Source organism: Motacilla alba, chromosome 3 (assembly GCF_015832195.1).
Source record: "Motacilla alba alba isolate MOTALB_02 chromosome 3, Motacilla_alba_V1.0_pri, whole genome shotgun sequence".
NCBI lineage: Eukaryota > Metazoa > Chordata > Aves > Passeriformes > Motacillidae > Motacilla > Motacilla alba.
In genome coordinates, this window is record NC_052018.1 from 1,639,020 (window position 1) to 1,665,852 (window position 26,833).

General features: G+C 54.6%; 1 protein-coding gene across 1 annotated transcript in view; it reads right to left on the minus strand.

Moving 5' to 3' along the window:
• ADCY3 (adenylate cyclase 3) overlaps positions 1–26,833 on the minus strand; it is a 44,709-nt gene that overhangs the window by 14,376 nt on the left and 3,500 nt on the right. The window contains 11 exon segments of the mRNA XM_038133256.1: positions 1,627–1,743; positions 1,838–1,925; positions 2,007–2,168; positions 5,222–5,364; positions 5,449–5,586; positions 7,789–7,951; positions 8,027–8,185; positions 11,413–11,540; positions 11,759–11,870; positions 15,950–16,080; positions 21,893–22,042. Coding sequence (XP_037989184.1) covers positions 1,627–1,743; positions 1,838–1,925; positions 2,007–2,168; positions 5,222–5,364; positions 5,449–5,586; positions 7,789–7,951; positions 8,027–8,185; positions 11,413–11,540; positions 11,759–11,870; positions 15,950–16,080; positions 21,893–22,042 — 1,491 coding nt within the window.

Below are 26,833 nucleotides of genomic sequence, written 5' to 3' on the forward strand. Positions count from 1 at the left end.
CTGGGCTGCTCCTCACAGCCACCCCCCAGTGGCCCCGAGGTCCCGTTGGCCACCACCCAGCGGTCGTGATGGCAGGCCAGCTGGGGACACGAGGGTGGGGTCAGTGCGGGGACACGGTGGCCACCGTGGCCACCAGGGTGGTGGAGCTGTGATGCTGAGGCTGCTCCTCGCAGCCACCACCCCATGGGGGCCCCGATGTCCCATTGGTCACCACCCCATGGCCCCCACGGCAGCCGAGCTGGGGACATGACAATGGGGCCACCATGGGGACACGGTGGCCACCATGGCCACCAGGGTGGTGGAGCTGTGATGCTGAGGCTGCTCCTCGCAGCCACCACCCCATGGTGGCCCTGATGTCCTGTTGGTCACCACCCCATGGCCCCCATGGCAGCCGAGTTGGGGACGTGGGGACACAGTGGTGGCCACCATGGCCACCAGGACAATGGAGCTGCAATATCTGGGCTGCTCCTCACAGCCACCCCGAGGTGGCCCCGAGGTCCTGTTGGTCACCACCCTATGGTCCCCCCGGCAGCCGAGCTGGGGACATGACAATGGGGCCACGACAATGGGGCCACCATGAGGACATGGTGGTCACCATGGCCACCAGGGTGGTGGAGCTGTGATGCTGAGGCTGCTCCTCACAGCCACCACCCCATGGTGGCCCCGATGTCCCACTTGTCACCACCCCATGGTCCCCATGGCAGCCGAGCTGGTGACACGGTGACAAAGCGGTGGCCCCCATGGCCACCAGGACATTGGAGCCGCAATATCTGTGCTGCTCCTCACAGCCACCCCGAGGTGGCCCCGAGGCCCCGTTGGCCACCACCCCATGGCCCCCAGGGCAGCCAAGTTGGGGACATGGGGACACAGTGGTGGCCACCAGGGCATTGGAGCTGCCATATCTGGGCTGCCCCTCACAGCCCCCCCCCCGGTGGCCCCGAGGTCCCGTTGGCCACCACCCAGCGGTCGTGACGGCAGGCCAGCTGGGGACACGAGGGTGGGGTCAGTGCGGGGACACGGTGGTGGCCACCGTGGCCACCAGGGTGGTGGAGCTGTGATGCTGAGGCTGCTCCTCGCAGCCACCACCCCATGGTGGCCCCGATGTCCCATTGGTCACCACACCATGGCCCCCATGGCAGCCGAGCTGGGGACATGACAATGGGGCCACCATGGGGACACTGGGGCCACCATGGGGACACGGTGGCCACCATGGCCACCAGGGTGGTGGAGCTGTGATGCTGAGGCTGCTCCTCGCAGCCACCACCCCATGGTGGCCCTGATGTCCTGTTGGTCACCACCCCATGGCCCCCATGGCAGCCGAGTTGGGGACGTGGGGACACAGTGGTGGCCACCATGGCCACTGGGGTGATGGAGCTGTGATACCTGGGCTGCTCCTGGCAGCCACCACCCCATGGTAGCCCTGATGTCCTGTTGGTCACCACCCCATGGTTCCCATGGCAGCCAAGTTGGGGACATGGGGACACAGTGGTGGCCACCAGGGCATTGGAGCTGCCATATCTGGGCTGCTCCTCACAGGCACCCCGAGGTGGCCACGAGGCCCCGTTGGCCACCACCCTGTGCCCAGCTGGGGCCACAAGGCCGGGGTGACGGCGCGTGTCACCTCACCATGTCCACGATGTCGGCCGCGGTGACGATGGCGATGGCCGCCATGGCCCAGGTGTTGCGCGCCCAGCGGGTGCGGTCGATCCAGGTGGAGAAGGCCACCAGCTTCTTGGGGAACGCCTGCGCGGCCACGACGGCGAGCGGTCACCGGGGTGGCGGGGGGTGACACAGGCCACCAAGATGTCCCCACCCCGAGGCGCCGTCCCCCTCTCACCCTCGGGAAGATGGCGGCCAAGGAGCAGAGCGTCAGGCCCAGCAGCAGCACCTCGCCCACCGCGAAGGTCACGTAGTTGGCCACCAGCCTGCCCAAAAGCCGCGCCGGGGAAGGTCAGCGGCGACGATCCGGCGCCGCCCGGCGCGTCCCCGAGCGTCCCCCGCCCTACCAGGGGTCGACGACGGCCTCCACCAGGGCGGTGAAGAAGAGGACGACGCAGGAGCAGCCGAAGGCGGCGCCGCTCTGCTTCTCCTTCTCCACCGAGTAGCGCGTCTCCATGTCGGGGTCGGTGAAGCGCAGCGACAGCCGGAAGGTGCTCTGGCCCTTCAGCCTGGCGGCCGACGCGCGGCGCGTCAGACCTCGGGGAGGTTTGGGAATTTTGGGGAATTTGGGGGAATTTTCGGGGAGTTTTGATGAATTTTCGGGAATTTTCGGGGAATTTTCGGGGAATTTTTGGGCATTTTCGAGGAGCTTTTGGGCGTTTTGGTCACTTTTCAGGAATTTTTGGGGAATTTTCAGGCTGTTTCGTGAATTTTCGGGGAGTTTTTGGGCATTTTGATGAATTTTCAGGAATTTTTGGGGGATTTTTGGGGAATTTTCAGGCTGTTTCGTGAATTTTCGGGGAATTTTTGGGCATTTTGATGAATTTTCAGGAATTTTCGGGGAATTTTTCGTGAATTTTCAGGCTGTTTCGTGAATTTTCAGATATTTTCAGAGAGTTTTGGGTATTTTGGGAATTTTGGGGGAATTTTTTGGGAATTTTCAGGATATCTTGTGAAGTTTCAGATGTTTTCAGGACGTTTTGGGAATTTTCATGAATTTTAAGGGATTTTTTTGGGAATTTTCAGGCGATTTTGTGAATTTTCAGAGTTTTTTGTTAATTTTTAGATATTTTCAGGAAGTTTTGGGAATTTTCAGGAATTTTAAAGAATTCTTTGGGAATTTTCAGGCTATTTTGCGAATTTTCAGAAGTTTTCAGGAAGTTTTGGGAATTTTTGGGGAATTTTGGGGAATTTTTGGGGAATTTTCAGGTTGTTTTGTGAATTTTCGGGGAGTTTTTGGGCGTTTTGATGACTTTTCAGGAATTTTTTGGGAATTTTTGGGCTGTTTCGTGAATTTTCAGATGTTTTCAGGAAGTTTTGGGTATTTTGGGAATTTTTGAGGAATTTTTGGGGAATTTTTGGGGAATTTTCAGGTTATTTCGTGAATTTTCAGGGAGTTTTTGGGAGTTTTGATGAATTTTCAGTAATTTTCAGGGAACTTTTTGGGAATTTTCAGGAAGTTTTGTGAATTTTCAAGAATTTTCAGGAAGTTTTGGGTATTTTGGGAATTTTCAGGAATTTTTGGGAACTTCCAGGGAATTTTGGGATTTTTGGGGAATTTTCATGCATTATCGTGAACTTTCAGGTATTTTTGGGGAATTTTCATGAGTTTTCATGAATTTTCATGAATTCTCAGGAACTTCCAGGGAATTTTGGGAATTCTGGGGAATTTTCATGAATTTTCATCAACTTTCAGGAATTTTTGGGAACTTTCAGGAATTCTCAGGAACTTCCTGGGAATTTTGGGGAATTTTAAGGAACTTTCAGGAATTTTCGAAAACTTCAGGGGAATCTTGGGAATTTTCGTGAATTTTCAGATATTTTCAGGAAGTTTTGGGTATTTTGGGAATTTTGGGGAATTTTCAGGAATTTTCAGGAATTCTCAGGAACTTCTGGGGAATTTTGGTGCATTTTCGTGAATTTTTGGGAATTTTCATGAATTTTCATTAATTTTTGGGAACTTCCGGGGAATCTTGGGAATTTTGGGGAATTTTCATGCATTTTCATGAACTTCCAGGAATTTTTGTGAATTTTCATGCATTTTCAGGAAATCTCGGAAACTTCCAGGGAATTTTGGGAATTTTGGGGAGTTATCATGCATTTTCAGGAATTTTGAGGAATCTTCAGGAACTTCTGGGGAATCTTGGGAATTTTGGGGAATTTTCGTGAATTTTCATGAATTTTCAAGAATTCTCAGAAACTTCCAGGGAATTTTGGGAATTTTTGGGAATTTTCATGCACTTTCGTCCATTTTCATGAACTTTCAGGAATTTTCGGGAACTTCCGGGAAATCATGGGAATTTTGGGGAATTTTCACGAATTTTCATGAACTTTCAGGAATTTTCATGAATTTTCATGCATTTTCAGGAATTCTCGGGAACTTCCAGGGAATTTTGGGGAATTTTGGGGAGTTTTCATGAACTTTCGTCCATTTTCATGAACTTTCAGGAACTTCCGGGGAATTTTGGGAATTTTCATGCATTTTCATGAACTTCCAGGAATTTTTGTGAATTTTCATGCATTTTCAGGAAATCTCGGAAACTTCCAGGGAATTTTGGGAATTTTTGGGAATTTTCATGCATTTTCATGAACTTTCAGGAATTTTCATGAATTTTCATGCATTTTCAGGAATTCTCGGGAACTTCCAGGGAATTTTGGGGAATTTTGGGGAGTTTTCATGAACTTTCGTCCATTTTCATGAACTTTCAGGAACTTCCGGGGAATCTTGGGAATTTTGGGGAATTTTCATGCATTTTCATGAACTTCCAGGAATTTTTGTGAATTTTCATGCATTTTCAGGAAATCTTGGAAACTTCCAGGGAATTTTGGGAATTTTTGTGAATTTTCATGCATTTTCAGGAAATCTCGGAAACTTCCAGGGAATTTTGGGAATTTTTGGGAATTTTCATGCATTTTCATGAACTTTCAGGAATTTTCATGAATTTTCATGCATTTTCAGGAATTCTCAGAAACTTCCAGGGAATTTTGGGAATTTTTGGGAATTTTCATGCACTTTCGTCCATTTTCATGAACTTTCAGGAATTTTCGGGAACTTCCGGGAAATCATGGGAATTTTGGGGAATTTTCACGAATTTTCATGAACTTTCAGGAATTTTCATGAATTTTCATGCATTTTCAGGAATTCTCGGGAACTTCCAGGGAATTTTGGGGAATTTTGGGGAGTTTTCATGAACTTTCGTCCATTTTCATGAACTTTCAGGAACTTCCGGGGAATCTTGGGAATTTTGGGGAATTTTCATGCATTTTCATGAACTTTCAGGAATTTTCATGAATTTTCATGCATTTTCAGGAAATCTCGGAAACTTCCAGGGAATTTTGGGAATTTTTGGGAATTTTCATGCATTTTCATGAACTTTCAGGAATTTTCGTGAATTTTCATGCATTTTCAGGAATTCTCCGGAACTTCCAGGAATTTTGTGGAATTTTCGTGAATTTTCATGAATTTTCATGAACTTTCATGAATTTTCGGGATTTTTTTTTTTTTTTTGGGAAATTCCCGGGAATTCCCTGCGGTTTCTCGGGGCGCCCCGGCGGCACTCACGCCTGCACGGACTCGCGCTCCAGCAGCGCCGCGTTGAGCAGCCGGTGCAGCTCCTGCTCGTTCTGCGCCGCGCCCGCCGCGCGCTCCGCCAGGTCCCGCAGCCGCAGCCGCCGACGCGGGTTCGGGAACGACGGGTTGGGCGCCTGCCGGCCGGGGGACACCGTGGGGACGCCGCGGGGACGCCGCGGGGACACAGAGGGGACGCACGGAGGGGACGCCGCGGGTACCTCGCCGTCGTCGTCGTCGTCGAGCTCCGCGGAGCTGCCGCGGCCGCGCTCGGCCTCCTCGGGGGGCTCCGGGCTGAGGCCGCCGTTGGTGGTGACAGGAGGGGGGGACACGCCGTGCGACGAGGTCAGGGACAGCTTCTGCGGGGGACAGGGCATGGAGGGTGTCACCGTGTCACCAGTGTCACCGTGTCACCGGTGTCACCCATCATGCCATGGGACAAGGTCAGGGACAGCTTCTGCAGGGGACAGGGGCACGGAGGGTGTCACTATGTCACCGGTGTCACCGGTGTCACCCATCACGCCGTGGGACAAGGTCAGGGACAGCTTCTGCAGGGGACAGGGGCATGGAGGGTGTCACCGTGTCACTCCACACCGGTGTCACTCCACACCGGTGCCACCAGTGTCACTCATCACACCATGGGACAAGGTCAGTGACGGTATCTGTGGTGGGACACGCTCACCCTGGGTGTCCCCACACCCCAGTGTCCCCATTGTCCCCAGCAGTGCCGCTCACCCCGCCATTGACACAATCACTGGCAATGTCCCCACACCCATGTCCCCAGTGTCCCTGTTGTCCCCAGCGGTGCCACTCACCACGCCATGGGACACAGTGTCACTGTCCCCACACCCATGTCCCCATGGTGAGTGTCCCCGTTGTCCCCAGCAGTGCCACTCACCACTCTGTTGACACAATCAGTGTCACTGTCCCCACACCCATGTCCCCAGTGTCCCCAGTGTCCCCACCGGTGCCACTCACCACGCTGTTCACATGATCATAGAAAATGTCCCCACACCCATGTCCTTCCCAGTGTCCCCAGTGTCCCCAGGGGTGCCACTCACCACTCTGTTGACACAATCAGTGTCAATGTCCCCACACCCATGTCCCCAGTGTCCCTGGTGTCCCCAGAGGTGCCACTCACCACTCCATGGGACATAGTGTTAATGTCCCCACACTCATGTCCCTCCCAGTGTCCCCAGCGGTGCCACTCACCACGCCATGGGACACAATCAGTGTCAATGTCCCCACACCCATGTCCCCGTTGTCCCCAGCGGTGCCACTCACCACTCCATGGGACACAGTGTTAATGTCCCCACACCCATGTCCCCAGTGTCCCTGTTGTCCCCCGCGGTGCCACTCACCACTCAGTGGGACACAGTCAGTGTCACTGTCCCCACACCCATGTCCCCATGTCCCCGGTGTCCCCAGTGTCCCCAGTGGTGCCACTCACCACTCCATGGGACACGGTCACTGTCAATGTCCCCACACCCATGTCCCTCCCAGTGTCCCCGTTGTCCCCAGCGGTGCTACTCACCACTCCATGGGACACGGTCAGTGACAGTGTCCCCACACCCATGTCCCCGTTGTCCCCAGCGGTGCCACTCACCACTCCATGGGACACAGTGTTAATGTCCCCACACCCATGTCCCCAGTGTCCCTGTTGTCCCCCGCGGTGCCACTCACCACTCAGTGGGACACAGTCAGTGTCACTGTCCCCACACCCATGTCGCCAGTGTCCCCCGTGGTGCCACTCACCACACCATTGATGCCATCATTGACAATGTCCCCACACCCGTGTCCCCAGTGTCCCCAGGGGTGCCACTCACCACTCCATGGGACACAGTAAGTGACTGTGTCACTGTCCCCACACCCATGTCCCCAGTGTCCCCAGCGGTGCCACTCACCACGCCATGGGACACAATCAGTGTCAATGTCCCCACACCCATGTCCCCTGTACCCAGCGGTGCCACTCACCACGCCGTTGACACAATCAGTGTCACTGTCCCCACACCCATGTCCCTGCCAGTGTCCCCATTGTCCCCAGCGGTGCCACTCACCACGCCGTTGACACCATCAGTGTCACTGTCCCCACACCCATGTCCCTGCCAGTGTCCCCGTTGTCCCTAGCGGTGCCACTCACCACACCATTGATGCCATCATTGACAATGTCCCCACACCCATGTCCCTGCCAGTGTCCCCGCTGTCCCCAGTGGTGCCACTCACCACGCCATTGATGCCATCATTGACAATGTCCCCACACCCATGTCCCTGCCAGTGTCCCCGTTGTCCCCCACGGTGCCACCACTCACCACACCATTGATGCCATCATTGACAATGTCCCCACACCCATGTCCCTGCCAGTGTCCCCGTTGTCCCCAGTGGTGCCACTCACCACACCATTGATGCCATCATTGACAATGTCCCCACACCCATGTCCCTGCCAGTGTCCCCGTTGTCCCCAGTGGTGCCACTCACCACACCATTGGTGCCATCATTGACAATGTCCCCACACCCATGTCCCTGCCAGTGTCCCCGCTGTCCCCCGCGGTGCCACCACTCACCACGCCGTTGACGCCGTGCCGCAGGCCCTGCTTGGGGACCACCACCAGGTAGGTGACGATGCCCTTGTCCCTCAGGTAGTCGCAGCGCGAGCCGCCCTCGCCCGGCTCCACCTCGAACTCGCCCTTCAGGCAGTCCACGGTGCTCTGCGAGATGTGCACGCGCCTGCCCGCGGCCACCGCCGTCACCGGGGCGCCACCGCCGCCACCGCCGGGGCCACCCCGCGGAGGGGACACTCACCCGGGGATGCCGCCGGCCTCCATCTTGTTGGCCACGGTGACGTCGGTGGACCAGACGTCGTACTGCCAGCGCTTCTGGCCCAGCACGCCGCCCAGCACGGCGCCGCTGTGCACGCCCACGCGCATGTCCACCGCCGTGCGCGTCCGCTCCCGCACCGAGCTGCGGCACGGCAAACACCGGGTGGCCACGGGGACACCGGGAGTGGCCACGGGGACTGGCCAGGGGGACCAAGAGTGGCCATGGGGAATGGGAATGGTCATGGAGAATGGGGATGGGGAATGTCCACCGCCTTGCGTGTCCGCTCCTGCACCGAGCTGCGGCACGGCAAAACGGTGGCCACGGGGACACCGCGAGTGGCCATGGGGACCGGGAGTGGCCACGGGGACCGGGAGTGGCCATGAGGACAGGGAGTGGCCACAGGGACCAGGAGTGGCCATGGGGACTGGGAGTGGCCATGAGGACAGGGAGTGGCCACAGGGACCAGGAGTGGCCATGGGGACTGGGAGTTGTCACAGGGAATGGCAATGGGGAATGGGGAATGTCCACCGCCGTGCGCGTCCGCTCCCGCACCGAGCTGCGGCACGGCAAACTGCCGGTGGCCACGGGGACACCGGGAGTGGCTATGGGGACCAAGAGTGGCCACGGGGACCAGGAGTGGCCACCAGGAATGGGAATGGTCACGGGGAATGGGAATGGCCACCGCCGTGCGCGTCCGCTCCCGCACCGAGCTGTGGCACGGCAAACCGCCGGTGGCCACGGGGACACCGCGAGTGGCCACGGGGACCAAGAATGGCCACAGGGACTGGGAGTGGCCACGGGGACCAGGAGTGGCCACAGGGACTGGGAATGGTCACAGGGAATGGGAGCGCATCCGCTCCAGCACCGAGCTGCGGCACGGCAAACGGGAGTGGCCATGGGGACAACAGGAGTGGCCATGGGGACTGGGAGTTGTCACAGGGAATGGCAATGGGGAATGGGGAATGTCCACTGCCGTGCGCGTCCGCTCCCGCACCGAGTTGCGACACGGCAATCGGGTGGCGATGGGGACACCGCGAGTGGCCACTGGGACCAGGAGTGGCCACAGGGATCGGGAGTGGCCACGGGGACTGGGAGCGGTCACAGGGAATGGGGAATGGGGATGGGGAATGTCCACTGCCGTGCGCGTCCGCTCCCGCACCGAGCCGCGGCACGGCAAACCGCGGGTGGCCACGGGGACACCGCGAGTGGCTATGGGGACCAAGAGTGGCCACGGGGACACCGCGAGTGGCTATGGGGACCAAGAGTGGCCAGGGGGACCGGGAGAGGCCATGGGGAATGGGAATGGCCCCAGGGAATAGGGATGGGGAATGGGGAATGGCCACCGCCGTGCATGTCCGCTCCCGCACCGAGCTGCGGCACGGCAAACCGCGGGTGGCCACGGGGACACCGGGAGCGGCCACCAGGAATGGGAATGGGGAATGGGGAATGGGGATTGGAAATGGGGAATGTCCACCGCCGTGCGCGTCCGCTCCCGCACCGAGCTGCGGCACGGCAAACCAGTGGCCACGGGGACACTGGGAGTGGCCACGGGGACCGGGAGTGGCCATGGGGACCAGGAGTGGCCGCCAGGAATGGGAACGGTCACAGGGAATGGGAGTGCTCACAGGGAATGGGGAATGGCCACCGCCGTGCGCATCCACTCCTGCACCGAGCTGCGGCACGGCAAACCGCGGGTGGCCACGGGGACACCGGGAGCGGCCACTGGGACCAAGAGAGGCCACGGGGACCAAGAGTGGCCACCAGGAATGGGAATGGCCACAAGGAAGCAGGAATGGCCACAGGATAACAGGAATGGCCCCAAGGAAACAGGAATGGCCAGGGGGAACCGGGAAAGGCCACAGGAATGTCAGCACAGAATGTGGAATATCCACGGGGAACACAGACAATCCACAGGGAATGCAGCCTCCATCGTCAACAATCGTCCCCCAAGCCCGTTCCCAATTCCCATTCCCCTTCCCATCCCCATTCCCATTTCCATCCCCATTCCATTCTCATTCCATTCCCATCCCCATCCCCATCCCATCCCCATCCCAATTCCCATCCCATCCCATCCCATTATCCCATCCCATCCCAATTCCCATCCCCATCCCACCCCATCCCATCCCAATTCCCATCCCCATCCCATCCCCATCCCATCCCATCCCATCCCATCCCATCCCATCCCATCCCCATCCCAATTCCCATCCCCATCCCAATTCCCATCCCATCCCAATTCCCATCCCCATCCCATCCCATCCCATCCCAATTCCCATCCCATCCCATCCCAATTCCCATCCCATCCCATCCCATCCCATCCCACCCCATCCCTATTCCCATCCCATCCCATCCCTATTCCCATCCCATCCCATCCCATCCCAATTCCCATCCCAATTCCCATCCCACCCCAATTCCCATCCCATCCCAATTCCCATCCCCATTCCCACCCCAATTCCCATCCCATCCCATCCCACCCCATCCCATCCCATCCCATTATCCCATCCCATCCCATCCCATCCCATCCCAATTGCCATCCCCATCCCATCCCCATCACATCCCATCCCATCCCCATCCCAATTCCCATCCCATCCCATCCCATCACATCCCATCCCATCCCCATCCCAATTCCCATCCCATCCCAATTCCCATCCCCATTCCCACCCCAATTCCCATCCCATCCCACCCCATCCCATCCCATCCCATTATCCCATCCCATCCCAATTCCCATCCCATCCGCATCCCATCCCATCCCATCCCATCCCATCCAAACCCATCCCATCCCATCCCATCCCATCCCATCCCATCCCATCACATCCCATCCCATCCCCATCCCCATCCCCATCCCCATCCCCATTCCCGTCCCCATTCCCAGCCAATTCCCATCCCATCCCATGCCATCCCATCCCATTCCAATCTCATCCCATCCCCATCCCCATCCCATCCCCATTCCCGTCCCCATTCCCATTCCCATTCCCATCCCATCCCCATTCCCATCCCATCTGATCCCATCCCATCCCATCCCAATTCCCATCCCATCCCAATTCCCATCCCCATTCCCACCCCAATTCCCATCCCAATTCCCATCCCAATTCCCATCCCATCCCATTCCCATTCCAATTCCCATCCCATCCCAATTCCCATCCCATCCCCATTCCCATCCCAATTCCCATCCCATCCCATCCCATTCCAATTCCCATCCCCATCCCCATCCCCATCCCACCCCAATTCCCATCCCCATCCCCATCCCACCCCAATTCCCATCCCAATTCCCATCCCACCCCAATTCCCATCCCCATCCCCATCCCCATCCCACCCCAATTCCCACCCCAATTCCCATCCCATTCCCAGTTCCCGCTCCCGCCGCTCCTTACGCGATGGCCTCCACCATGGCCAGCCCCATCCGGATGGAGCAGGCCGCGTGGTCCTCCCGGAATTCCGGCAGCCCGCAGATGCAGTAGTAGCAATCCCCCAGGATCTTGATCCGCAGCTGGTGATGTTTCTGGGAACGACCCCGGAATAATCCCCGGGATAACCCCGCCATTCCCATCATCCCCCCCCAGCTCACATTTCCCACCCCCTTTCCCACCCATCGGAGCGGCGGCGCCTCCGTCACCTCGGCGGGCTCCGGGCCTCGCGGCGCCCGTCCCGGGTGGTTTTTTTTTCCCGGGATTTTTTTTTCCCGGGAATTGCGGGAATTCCGGGAATGGCGGCACTCACGGCGGCCAGCTTGTCGAAGCGGGCGAAGAGCTCGTTGAGGAGCTTGACGAGCTCCTGGGCGCTGCAGGACGACGAGAGCTGCGTGAAGCCCACGATGTCGGCAAACAGGATGCTGCGGCGGGAACGGCGCCCCCGGATCAGCCTCCAGCGCCCCCGCTCCCCTCATCCCAGAAAAAATATCCCGGAATGTGGCATGCCAACGCAATCCCGACTTCCTCATTCCCAGTTTTCCCAAAAAAAAAATTTCAGGGTGTGGTGATGCAAACGCAATCCCAACTTTTTCGTTCCCGTTTTCCCCAAAAAAATCCTGGAATGTGGTGATACAAATGCAATCCCAACTTCCTCGTTCCCGTTTCCCAAAAAAAAAATCCCCGAATGTGGGGATACAAACGCAATCCCAACTTTCTCATTCCCAGTTTTCCCAAAAAAGATCCCAGATGTGGTGATACAAACGCAATCCCAACTTTTTCATTTCCAGTTTTCCCAAAAACATTCTGGGTGTGGCCATAAAACTCAATCCCAACTCTCACATTCCCATTTTCCCAAGAAAGAATCCCTGGATGAGATGATACAGGCTCAATCCCAACTTTTTCATTCCCAGTTTGCCCAAAAAAAAAATCCTGGATATGGCCAAAATTATGTTCCACAAACTCAATCCCAACTTCCTCGTTCCCGTTTTCCAAAAAAATCCTGGAATGTGGCGATACAAACGCAATCCCAACTTCCTCATTCCAGTTTTCCCAAAAAAATCCTGGAAGGTGGTGATACGAACTCAATCCCGACTTCCTCATTCCAGTTTTCCCAAAAAAATCCTGGAATGTGGTGATACAAAGGCAATCCCAACTTTCTCGTTCCCGTTTCCCAAAAAAAAATCCCCGAATGTGGGGATACAAATGCAATCCCAACTTTCTTATTCCCAGATTTCCCAAAAAAAAGATCCTGGATGTGGCCAAAATGACGCTCGACAAACTCAATCCCGACTTCCTCATTCCAGTTTTCCCAAAAAAATCCCAGAATGTGGCGATGGAAACACAATCCCAACCTTTTCATTCCCAGTTTTCCCAAAAAAATTCCCGGAATGTGGGGATACAAACTCAATTCCAACTTTTCATTCCCAGTTTTCCCCCCCAAAAAACCTGGGATATGGCCAAAATTATGCTCCACAAACTCAATCCAAATTTTTTCATTCCCATTTTCCCAAAAAATTCCCGGGTGTGACGATACAAACGCAATCCCAACTTCCTCGTTCCGGTTTCCCAAAAAAATCCCGGAATGTGGGGATACAAACTCAATCCCGACTTCCTCATTCCAGTTTTCCCAAAAAAATCCCAGGTGTGGTGATGCAAACGCAATCCCGACTTTCTCATTCCAGTTTTCCCAAAAAATTCCTGGAATGTGGCGATACGAACTCAATCCCAACTTTCTCGTTCTGGTTTCCCAAAAAAAATTCCAGAATGTGTCGATACAAATGCAATCCCAACTTCCTCATTCCCGTTTCCCAAAAAAAAAATCCTGGAAGGTGGTGATACAAACGCAATCCCAACTTTCTCATTCCCAGTTTTCCCAAAAAAAAATCCCGGAATGTGGCGATACGAACTCAATCCCGACTTCCTCATTCCAGTTTTCCCCCAAAAATATTCCAGGATATGCTGAAAACGGCGCTCTACAAACTCAATCCCAACTCAATCCCAATTTTGGGAATTTCGTCCGGTTTTCCGGGAATATTTTCTGCAAGGAATAGGCAAATTTTGGGAATTCCCGCCAGTTTTCCGGGAATGTTTTCTGTGCGGAACGCGGCAATTTTAGGAAATTCCCACCGATTTTCTGGGAACGTTTTCCATGCAGAATGGGAGAATTTTGGGAATTCCCGCTGATTTTCCGCATGGAACAGGGGAATTTTGGGGAAATTCCCCACCCTTTTCCGGGAATATTTTCTGGGCAGAATGGGAAAATTTTGGGAATTTTCGGCATTTTTCCAGGAACATTTTCCCTGCTGGAATTTCAGGAATTCCCGCTGATTTTCCAGGAAGGTTTTCCATGCAGAACGGGCGAATTTTGGGAATTCTCCTCAGTTTCCTGGGAACATTTTCCACGTGGAACGGGGGGGGGAATTTCTGGAAATTCCCGTTGGTTTTCCGGGAACATTTTCCACTCGGAATGGGAGAATTTTGGGAATTCTCAGCGGTTTTCCAGGAACATTTTCTGCGCCGGAATTCCGGGAACCCCCCGCCGCTTTCCTGGTGGCATTTTCCACACGGAATGGGGGGAATTTTGGGAATTCCCTCTGTTTTCAAGGGAAAGTTTTCCATGCCAGAATTTTGGGGAATTCCTGCCGGTTTTCCAAGAGCATTTTCTGGGCAGAATGAGGGAATTTTGGGAATTCTCGGCTGTTTTCCAGGAACGTTTTCCACGCCGGAATTCTGGGAACCCCCGCCGCTCTCCTGGCAGCATTTTCCACACGGAACAGGCGGAATTTCGGGGATTCCCTCGGGTTTTCTGGGAATGTTTTCCACGTGGGACGGGGGAATTTTGGGAATTCCCACTGGTTTCCAGGGAAAGTTTTCCACGCCGGAATTTTGGGAATTCCCGCTGCTTTCCTGGCACCATTTCCCACGCAGAACGGAGGGAATTTTGGGGATTCCCTTGGGTTTTCTGGGAATGTTTTCCACCTCAGACAGGGGAATTTTGGGCAATTCCCGCCGGTTTTCCAAGAAAATTTTCTGGGCAGAATGGGGGAATTTCGGGAATTCCCACGGGTTTTCCTGGAACATTTTCCCACTGGAATTTCGGGGATTCCCACCATTTTTCCCACTGGGATTCTGGGGATTCCCACCGGTTTTCCAAGAGCATTTTCTGGGCAGAATGAGGGAATTTTGGGGATTCCCGTTGGTTTTCTGGGAACATTTTCCACTTGGAATGGGAAAATTTCAGGAATTCCCAGCGGTTTTCCAGGAACATTTTCCACTTGGAATGGGAGAATTTTTGGAATTCCTGGCGGTTTTCCAAGAACATTTTCCACGCCAGAATTCTGGGAACCCCCGCCGGTTTCCTGACAGCATTTTCTGTGCGGAACAGGCGGAACTTCGGGGATTCCCTCGGGTTTTCTGGGACTGTTTTCCATGTGGGACAGGGGAATTTTGGGAATTCCCACTGGTTTCAAGGGAAAGTTTTCCACGCCGGAATTTTGGGAATTCCCGCCGCTTTCCTGGCAGCATTTTCCACCCAGAACGGAGGGAATTTCGGGGATTCCCACCGGTTTTCCAGGAGCGTTTTCCACTCGGAATGGGAGAATTTTGGGAATTCCCGTTGGTTTTCCAAGAGCATTTTCTGGGCAGAATGAGGGAATTTTGGGGATTCCCGTTGGTTTTCTGGGAACATTTTCCACTCGGAATGGGAAAATTTCGGGAATTCCCAGCGGTTTTCCAGGAACATTTTCCACACCGGAATTTTGGGGAACCCCCGCCGCTCTCCTGGCGGCATTTTCCGCGCGGAACGGGCGGAATTTCTGGGATTCCCTTGGGTTTTCCGGGAACATTTTCCACTCGGAATGGGAGAATTTTGGGGAATTCCTGCCGGTTTTCCAAGAACACTTTCTGGGCAGAATGAGGGAATTTTGGGAATTCCCGCTGATTTTTCCATTAATGTTTTCCATGCCAGAATTCCGGGAACACCCGCCGCTCTCCTGGCAGCATTTTCCGTGCAGAATGGGTTGAACTTTGGGGATTCCCTTGGGTTTTCTGGGATCGTTTTCCACCTCAGACGGGGGAATTTTGGGGAATTCCCGCTGGTTTTCCAAGAGCATTTTCTGGGCAGAATGGGAGAATTTTGGGAATTCCTGGTGGTTTTCCAAGAGCATTTTCTGGGCAGAATGAGGGAATTTTAGGAATTCCCGCCGGTTTTCCAAGAGCATTTTCTGGGCAGAATGGAGGGAATTTTGGGAATTCCCGCCGGTTTTCCAAGAGCATTTTCTGGGCAGAATGAGGGAATTTTGGGAATTCCCGTTGGTTTTCCAGGAACATTTTCCCCACCGTAATTCCGGGAACTCCCGCCGCTCTCCTGGCGGCATTTTCCGCGCGTAACGGGCGGAATTTCTGGGATTGCCGCCCGTTCTGGCGGGGCGGCGGGAAGGGGGGGTTGGGGATGTGTTTGGGAATGCCGGGAACGCGGCGGGCAGGGTTTCCCGGGATTCACCTGACGTTCTCGTGGCGGTACATGTACATGGTGTTGAACTGCTGCAGCTCCTTCTGGCTCGGGTCCTTCTTCATGTCCTTCAGCATCTCGTCCGCCACGTGCTTGGGCAGGATGGACAGCATCAGCCGCTCCTGCCGGCCGGAAAACACGGAATGACGGCGGGAAAGGCCTCGGGAATGGCGGGGGAAGGCGTCGGGAATGGCGGGGGAAAGCATCGGGAATGCTGGGGGGAGAAATCATCGGGAAATCTGGGGGGAAATGTCGGGAAATGTAGGGGAAAAACATTGTCAGGAATCCCACAAGAAAAACATCAGGAATCCTGGGGCAAAGTGTCGGGAATTCTGGGGGAAAGCGTCGGGAATGCTGGAGGAAAGCCTCGGGAATGCTGGAGGAAAGCCTCGGGAATGCTGGGGGAATGCATCGGGAATGCTGGGGGGAAAGTGTTGGGAATTCTGGGGGAAAGTGTCGGGAATGGTGGGGGAAAGCGTCGGGATTGCTGGGGGAAAACATCAGGAATTCCGGGGGAAAAAACATCAGGAATTCTGGGGCAAAGTGTCGGGAATTCTGGGGGAAAGCGTCGGGAATGCTGGAGGAAAGCCTCGGGAACGCTGGAGGAAAGCCTCGGGAATGCTGGGGGAATGCATCGGGAATGCTGGGGGGAAAGTGTCGGGAATTCTGGGGGGAAAGCGTTGGGAATGCTGGAGGGAAAGCGTTGGGAATTCTGGGGGAAAGTGTCGGGAATGGTGGGGGAAAGCGTCGGGAATGCTGGGGGAAAGCGTCGGGATTGCTGGGGGAAAACATCAGGAATTCTGGGGGAAAAAACATCAGGAATTCTGGGGCAAAGTGTCGGGAATTCTGGGGGAAAGCGTTGGGAATTTCAGGGGAAAGCGTCGGGAATGCTGGAGGAATGCATCAGGAATTCTGGGGAAAACACTCAGGAATTCTGGGGCAAAGTGTCGGGAATTCTGGGGGAAAGCGTCGGGAATGGTGGGAGAAAGCATCGGGAATGTGGAGGAAAGCGTCGGGAATGCTGGGGAGAAAGTGTTGGGAATGCTGGGGGAAAGCGTCAGGAATTTCAGGGGAAAAATTGGGAATTCTGGGGGCAGAAAACATCGTGAATTCTGAGGGGGGAAAACGTCAGCAACCCTGGGGAAAAAAGTCGGGAATTCAGGGGGAAAGCGTCGGGAATTCTGGGGGAAAGCATCGGGAATGATGGGGGAAAGCGTCAGGAATGCTGGGGGAAAGCGTCAGGAATGCTGGGGAGAAAGTGTCGGGAATGCTGGGGGAAAGAGTCGGGAATTCTGGGGGAAAGTGTCAGGAATTCTGGGGGAGAAGGCGTCAGGAATGCTGGGGGAAAGCCTTGGGAATGCTGGGGGGAAAGCGTTGGGAATGCTGGGGGGGAAAGCATCAGGAATGTTGGGGGAAAGCGTCAGGAATTCTGGGGGGAAAGCGTCGGGAATGCTGGGGGAAAACATCAGGAATTCCGGGGGAAAAAACATCAGGAATTCTGGGGCAAAGTGTCGGGAATTCTGGGGGAAAGCGTCGGGAATGCTGGAGGAAAGCCTCAGGAATGCTGGAGGAAAGCCTCAGGAATGCTGGGGGAATGCATCGGGAATGCTGGGGGGAAAGTGTCGGGAATTCTGGGGGGAAAGCGTTGGGAATGCTGGAGGGAAAGCGTTGGGAATTCTGGGGGAAAGTGTCGGGAATGGTGGGGGAAAGCGTCGGGATTGCTGGGGGAAAACATCAGGAATTCTGGGGGAAAAAACATCAGGAATTCTGGGGGAAAAAACATCAGGAATTCTGGGGCAAAGTGTCGGGAATTCTGGGGGAAAGCGTTGGGAATTTCAGGGGAAAGCGTCGGGAATGCTGGAGGAATGCATCAGGAATTCTGGGAAAAACACTCAGGAATTCTGGGGCAAAGTGTCGGGAATTCTGGGGGAAAGCGTCGGGAATGGTGGGGGAAAGCATCGGGAATGTGGAGGAAAGCGTCGGGAATGCTGGGGAGAAAGTGTCGGGAATGCTGGGGGAAAGCGTCAGGAATTTCAGGGGAAAAATCGGGAATTCTGGGGGGAGAAAACATCGTGAATTCTGAGGGGAGAAAACGTCGGCAACGCTGGGGGAAAAAGTCGGGAATTCAGGGGGAAAGCGTCGGGAATGCTGAGGGAAAGTGTTGGGAATGATGGGGGAAAGCGTCGGAGATGCTGGGGAGAAAGCATCGGGAATGCTGGGGGAAAGCGTCGGGAATGCTGGGGGAAAGCGTCGGGAATGCTGAGGGAAAACATTGGGAATTCTGGGGGAGAAAGCATCAGGAATGCTGGGGGAAAGCGTCGGGGATGGTGGGGGAAAGCATCGGGAAATCTGGGGATAAAAGTCGGGAATTCTGGGAGAAAAATCAGGAGTTCTGGGGGAAAGTGTCAGGAATTCTGGGGGGAAATTGGGAATGCTAGGGGGAAAAAACATCGGGAATTCTGGAGGAGAAACGTCGGAAATCCTGGGGGAAAATGTTGGGAATTCTGGGGGGAAAAGTCAGGAATGCTGGGGAGAAAATGTCAGGAATGCTGGGGGAAAGTGTCGGGAATGCTGGGGAGAAAGTGTCAGGAACGCTGGGGAGAAAGCGTTGGGAAAATGTCAGGAATTGCAGGGGAAAAAAACATCAGGAATCCCATGAGGAAAACATCAGTAACTCTGGGGGGAAACATTGGGAATCCTGGGGGAAAGCGTCTGGAATTCCAGGAGAAAACATCGGAAATTTGGGGGAAAATGTTGTGAATTCTGGGGGAAAGCGTTGGGAATTCTGGGGAGAAATATCAGGAATTCTGGGGGAAAACATTGGGAATGCCAGGAGAAATATCAGGAATTCTGGGAGAAAACATCGGAAATTCTGGGGGAAAAATCAGGAATTCTGTGAGAAAACATCGGAAATTCTGGGGGAAAATGTTGGGAATTCTGGGGAAAAACGTCGGAAATTCTGGGGGAAAGCATCGGAAATTCTGGGGGGAAAGCGCAAGGAATTCCAGGGGAAAGCATTGGGAATTCCAGGGGAAAAATCAGGAATTCTAGGGGGGAAAAAACATTGGGAATTCTGGGGGAAAACATCAAGAATTCTAGGGGAAACCATCAGAAATTCTGGGGGGAAAATTTGGAATTACGGGGGAAAATATCAGGAATTCTGGGGGAAAAGCATTGGGAATTCCAGGGGGAAACACTGGGAATTCGAGGGGGAAAATTGGGAATTCTGGGGGAAAAAAAGTCAGGAATCCCAGGGGAAAAACATCAGGAATTCCAGGGGGAAATTATCAGGAATTCTGGGCAAAGTCGGGTGTGGTAGAGAGGGAGGGGTTGATTCATCCCTGGGAGTGTCCATGGAAAGGTTGGAGCACCCCGGGATCGGGGTGGGAATGGGATGGGATTGAAGGTCCGTGGATCCCATCCCAAACCATTCCGGGATTCTGGGATCCAGGATCCATCCCGAGGGGTTTTGATGGAATTTGGGGATGGAAAAGGGAAGGGAGACCCTTCCTGGAGTCCCCAATTCCAAGGAAATTCCCAAAATTCCTTCACAGAGAGGAGTTGGGATGGGGCTGGATCCAATGGCAGGATGGGAGATCCGGGAATGGAGGGAATTCCCTGGAAAAGGGGAGGGATTTGGGGTGGGATTTGGGAAGGAGTTCCTGGCTGGGGGGGTGGGGAGGGGCTGGGCTGGAATTCCCAGAGAATCCCTGGATCGCTGGGAGTGTCCAAGGAAAGGCTGGGCCAAGAAAGGAAAGGGATCTGCTCTGAGGTCCCCTCAGATCCCTCAGAGCTTCCCCACGGAGTAAAATATTCCCGGTGGGATCCGCCCATGGAAGAGCACTGAATCCCACATCCCAAATCCCAAATCCCACACCCCACATCCCATACCCACATCCCAAATCCCAAATCCCACATCCCAAATCCCAAATCCCAAATCCCACACCCCACATCCCATACCCACATCCCAAATCCCAAATCCCACATCCCAAATCCCAAACCCCACATCCCATACCCAAATCCCAAATCCAACATCCCAAATCCCACATCCCAAATCCGAAATCCCACATCCCACATGTCCCAGATTCAGATCCCAGATCCAAATCCCACATTCCAAATCCATGGGTGGGTCAGGGATGGATCTGGGATCGATATCCCTGGATCAGGGATGGATCAGGGATGGATCAGGGATCGATCTCCCTGGATTGGGAATGGATCAGGGATCGATCTCCCTGGATCAGGGATGGATCAGGGATGGATATCCCTGGATCAGGGATGGATCAGGGATCGATATCCCTGGATCGGGAATGGATCAGGGATGGATCTCCCTGGATCAGGGATGGATCAGGGATCGATATCCCTGGATCAGGGACGGATCAGGGATCGATATCCCTGGATCAGGGATGGATCAGGGATGGATCTCCCTGGTTCAGGGATGGATCTCCCTGGATCAGGGATGGATCAGGGATCGATATCCCTGGATCAGGGACGGATCAGGGATCCATCTCCCTGGATCAGGAATGGATCAGGGATCAATATCCCTGGATCAGGGATGGATATCCCTGGATCAGGGCTGGTTCTGCAGCTGGAGCAGGGACGGACTCGCCCAGCTCCGCGTGGGAATCTCCCTGGAACACACAGAGCTCTGCTAACGAGATGGATTTTCCCCCGGGAACCCGGGAATTCTGCTGGGAACGCCAGCGTGCGGCAGAGCCGTTGCCGGAGCAACGGCTCCGTGTCCCCGTCCCCGTTCCCAGGAGATTCCCAAGGAATGGCTCCGTCTCCCTGTCCCCGTTCCCAGGAGATTCCCAAGGAACGGCTCCGTCTCCCTGTCCCCGTTCCCAGGAGATTCCCAAGGAACGGCTCCGTCTCCCTGTCCCCGTTCCCAGGACAAAATTCCTGGCCCTTCCCAGCTCCCCAGTCCCTGCCTGGCTCAGCCCCAGGGACATCCCAGTGGGAACAGGGATGGAATCCGCTCCGGAACCTGTATTTCGGGATCCCGTTCCCACCTCCCACCTCGATCCCAAAATCCTGCTGAGCATCCCAGCCCTATTCCTGATCCATTCCCATTCCCACCTGGCATTGTGTTCCCACCTCCCACCACAATCCTAAAATCCCACTGGGTATCCCGGCCCCATTCTCAATCCCATTCCCATTCACCATCTCATTCCCATTCCCAATCCCATTCCCAATCCCATTCCCCTTCCTGATCTCATTCCCATTCCCATTCCCATTGCCATCCCAATCCCAATCCCATCCCCTTTCCCATTCCCATTCCCAACCCCATTCCTGGCCCCAATCCCATCTCAATCCCATTCCCAATCCCATTCCCATTCCCAATCCCATTCCCCTTCCTGATCTCATTCCCATTCCCATTCCCAACCCCATTCCCAACCCCATTCCCAATCCCATCCCCATCCCATTCCCATCTCACACCCATTCCCATTCCCAATCCCATTCCCAATCCCATTCCCATCCCAATCTCAATCCCATCCCCTTTCCCATTCCCATTCCCCATCCCCATTCCCAGCCCCATTCCCAATCCCATCCTCTCCCATTCCCATCTCACACCCATTCCCATCCCAATCCCATTCCCAATCCCATTCCCCTTCCTGATCCCATTCCCATTCCCATTCCCATTCCCATTCCCATCCCATTCCCAATCCCATTCCCATTCCCATTCCCATTCCCATTCCCATTCCCATTCCCAATCCCCATTCCCAACCCCATTCCCAATCCCATCCCCATCCCATTCCCATCTCACACCCATTCCCATTCCCAACCCCATTCCCAATCCCATTCCCCTTCCTGATCTCATTCACAATCCCATTCCCATTCCAATCCCAATCTCACTCCCGCCCCCATTCCCGATCCCATTCCCGCATTCCCGATCCCCATTCCCGATCCGCATTCCCGCGTTCCCGGCGTCCCCACCTGCTGCTGGCTCTGCTCCTCCAGGTTGAGTTTGACCTCCAGCGACTGCCGCGCCTCCAGGAACGCCTTCCGGTGCTTCCGGTCCGCCATCACGTACGACATGGCGCCCACCGCCACCGCGCAGGCGTACAGCGCCACGTTGGACACCAGCTGCGGATTGGGATCGCGGGATGCTCGGGAATTTGGGATATTTGGGATGGAACAGTGGGAATTCGGGAGGAGCGCCTTCCGGTGCTTCCGGTCGGCCATCACGTACGACATGGCGCCACCGCCACCGCGCAGGCGTACAGCGCCACGCTGGATGGGAACGGGCCCGGATTTGGGATATTGGGGATATTCGGGAATTTGGGATATTCAGGATGGAACAGTGGGAATTCGGGAGGAACGCCTTCCGGTGCTTCCGGTCGGCCATCACGCACGACATGGCGCCACCACCACCGCGCAGGCGTACAGCGCCACGCTGGACACCAGCTGCGGATTGGGATCGCGGGATGCTCGGGAATTTGGGATCACGGGATATTCGGGAATTTGGGATATTTGGGATGGAACAATGGGAACTGGGAGGAACGCCTTCCGCTGCTTCCGGTCGGCCATCACGCACGACATGGCGCCCACCGCCACCACGCAGGCGTACAGCGCCACGTTGGACACCAGCTGCGGATTGGGATCGCGGGATGCTCGGGAATTTGGGATGTTCGGGATATTCGGAATTTGGGATATTCGGGCTATTCGGGAATTTGGGATATTTGGGATATTCAGGAAGGAAAAGGAGGAATTTGGGATATTTGGGATATTTGGGAATGAACGAACAGCAGGGATTTGGGATCACGGGATATTTGGGATGGAATGTCAGGGGTTTGGGATCACGGGATATTCGGGAAGGAAGAAGAGGAATTTGGGATCACAGGATACTCGGGAAGGAACGGCGGGAATTTGGGGTCAGGGATATTTGGGATGGAATGGCAGGGGTTTGGGATCAGGGATTTTTTGGGATGGAACAGCAGGGACCTGGGATCTCAGGATCTTTGGGGTGGAAAGGAGGGAATTTGGGATCTCAGGATCAAACAGTGGGGATTTGGGATTGTGGGATCTCCAGGAAGAAACAGCAGGAATTCGGGATCACAGGATATTTGGGAAGAACCAGCCAGAATTTGGGATCGCGGGATATTTGGGAGGAAACAACACGAATTTGGGATCACAGGATATTTGGGAAGAACCAGTCAGAATTTGGGATCGTGGGATCTCCAGGATGAACAAGGAGGAATTCCAGGATGAGCAGATCCAGCAGGAATTTGGGATCACAAGATATTTGGGAAGAACCAGCCAGAATTTGGGATCGTGGGATCTCCGGGATGAACAAGGAGGAATTCCAGGATGAGCAGATCCAGCAGGAATTTGGGATCGCAGGATATTTGGGAAGAACCAATCAGAATTTGGGATCGCGGGATATTTGGGAGGAAACAGCAGGAATTTGGGATCGCAGGGTATTTGGGAAGAACCAGCCAGAATTTGGGATCGCGGGATATTTGGGAGGAAACAACATGAATTTGGGATCACAGGATATTTGGGAAGAACCAGTCAGAATTTGGGATCGTGGGATCTCCAGGATGAACAAGGAGGAATTCCAGGATGAGCAGATCCAGCAGGAATTTGGGATCGCAGGATATTTGTGAAGATCCAGCCAGAATTTAGGATCATGGGAGATTTGGGAGGAAACAGCAGGAATTTGGGATCGCAGGGTATTTGGGAAGAACCAGTCAGAATTTGGGATCGCAGGGTATTTGGGAAGAACCAGCCAGAATTTGGGATCATGGGATCTCCGGGATGAACAAGGAGGAATTCCAGGACGAGCGGATCCAGCACGGCCCCGATCTTTGTTCCAACCCTGAAGAAAAACCTCGGATCCCATTTCGGGATAAACCTCGGGAATTCAGGGGGAAAAGCGGCCCCGGGAGCACCCCGGGGGACTCCCGGGATTCAAAATCCCGGAGATGTTTTGGAAAAAGGCGGCGGCTGGGCCGGGATCCCGGGGGGTCCCAGGAGATCCCGGGGGAAGGCAGCTGCTCCGAGCGGATCACGTGGCGCCTTTCCCTGGGAATTGCAGCCCTCGGAGCGAGAAAGCTCCGGAAAAACACGGCCGGGCTCTGAATCCGCATTCCCGGGAACGGCCAGAAATTCGGGAGCAAAATCCTGTTCCAGCCAACCGGGAACATCCAGCGCGGGGGGTGGATCCCGGGTGATCCCATGGGATTGGTCCAGATCCATGAGATGGATCCTGATCCCATGGATTGGATCCTGATCCCAGGGATTGGATCCTGACCCCATGGATGGGATCCTGATCCCATGGATTGGATCTTGACCCCATGGATGGGATCCTGATCCCATGGATTGGATCTTGACCCCGTGGATGGGATCCTGATCCCAGGGATTGGATCCTGACCCCAGGGATTGGATCCTGATCCCATGGATTGGATCCTGATCCCATTGGCTGGGTCCTGACCCCATGGATTTGATCCTGATCCCATGGATTGGATCCTGTCCCCATGGATGGGATCCTGTCCCCATGGATTGAATCCTGACCCCACAGGATTGATCCAGATCCATGGGATGCATCCCATCTTTGGGTTGGATCATGTTCCCCTGGGATGGATCCTGTCCCCCGGGATTGGATCCTGATCCATGGATTGGATCCTGTCCCCATGGATTGGATCCTGATCCTGAGGACTAGATCCTGATCCATAGGATTGGATCCTGATCCATGGGATTGATCCTGACCCCATGGATTTGATCCTGATCCCATGGATTGGATCCTGACCCCATTGGCTGGGTCCTGACCCCACAGGATTGATCCTGATCCCATGAGATGGATCCAGATCCCATGGGATGAATACAGATCCCCTTGGCTGAATCTTGACCCCATGGATTGGATCCTGACCCCAGGGATTGGATACTGATTCCATGGCCTGGATCCTGATCCCATTGGCCGGGTCCTGACCCCATGGGTTGGCTCCTGATCCCATTGGCTGGATCCTGACCCCACAGGATTGGATCCTGATCCCATGAGATGGATCCCATCCTTGGGTCGGATCATGTCCCTTTGGGATGGATCCTGATCCCATGGATTGGGTCCTGATCCTGAGGACTCGATCCTGATCCATGGGATTGGATCCTGATCCATGGGATGGATCCTGACCCCATGGATTGGATCCTGACCTCATGGATCGGATCCTGACACCATGGATTGGATCCTGATCCCATGGAACAGATCCTGACCCTATGGATTGGTTCCTGATCCATGGGATTTGATCCTGATCCCATGGATGGCCACAGTAAGCTGGCAACACCAGGAATGCTGAAAATCCCGGGAATGCCGAAAACCCTGGGAATCGTCTCACCCATCCCATTCCAGCTGCTCTTCCATGAGTGTCCTGCTGCCCTTCCATGAGTCTTATCCCAAAAAAACCCCTCCCAATGTGTCCCGGGATCCGAAACACTTCCCAGATCCCACATTTTGTGGGAAAAGTTCCAGCACGGAGGAGATGGCGGATCCCAAATTCCAAATCCTGTGGGAAAAGCTCCAGGCAAGAGGAGATCCTGGATCCCAGAATCTGCCGGAAAAGCTCCAATCCTGTATCCCAAATTCTGTGGGAAAAGTTCCGATCACAAATCCCAAATTCTGTGGGAAAAGCTCCAACATGGAGGAGATCTCGGATCCCAAATCCTGTGGGAAAAGCTTCCATCCCAAATCCCAAATTCCGTGGGAAAAATCTCTGATCCCAAATCCCAAATTCTGCAGGAAAATCTCCAATCCCAAATCCTAGATTCTGTGGGAAAATCTTCAATCCCATATCCCAATTGATGTGGGAAAAATTCCGATCCCAGATCCCAAATTCTGCAGGAAAAGTCCCAATCCCAGGCCCCAAATCCTGCGGGAAAAGCTCCAACATGGAGGAGAGCTTGGATCCCAAATCCTGTGGGAAAACCTCCCATCCCAAATCCCGAATTCCGTGGGAAAAGCTCCAATCCCAAATCCCAAATTCTGCGGGCAAAGCTCCAATCTCAAATCCCAAATCCTACAGGAAAAGCTCCAATCACAGATCCCAAAATCTGCAGGAAAAGCTCCGATCCCAAATCCCAAATTCTTCAGGAAAAGCTCCAATCCCAAATCCCAAATTCTGCAGGAAAAGCTCCAGCACGGAGGAGATCCCGGATCCCAAATCCCAAATTCTGTGGGAAAAGCAGCGATCCTGAATCCCAAATATTCTGTGGGAAAAGTTCTGATCCAGATCCCAAATCCTAAGGGAAAAGCTCCAGCACAGAGGCAACCCCAGATCCCAAATCCTGTGGGAAGAGCTCCCATCCCAAATCCCAAATTCTGTGGGAAGAGCTCCCATCCCAAATCCCAAATTCTGCAGGAAAATCTTCAATCCCAGATCCCAAATTCTGCAGGAAAAGCTCCAGCACAGAGGCAACCCCAGATCCCAAAATCTGTGGGAAAACCTCCCATCCCAGTTTCCAGATCCCGGGGGGAAAAGCTCCAATCCCAAATCCCAAATCCTGGAAAAACTCCAATCCCATTCCCAAACCATTTCCCGTCCATTCCTGCCCCATTCCCACCCTTCCCTTCCCATTCCCAGACCATTCCCGCTCCATTCCCGCGCCTGCCTGGCCAGAACCCCTCCATCCATGGAATTCCCACCATTCCCATCTCATTCCCAGCCCATTCCCGCTCCATTCCTGCACCTGCCTGGCCAGAACCCCTCAATCCATGGAATTCCCACCATTCCCACACCAGTCCCACCCCATTCCCTGTCCATTCCCTCTCCATTCCTGCTCCATTCCCATCGCTTTTCCACAATTCCCACCATTCCCACCCCATTCCCGCTCCATTCCCGCACCTGCCTGGCCACAACCCCTCCATCCATGGAATTCCCACCATTC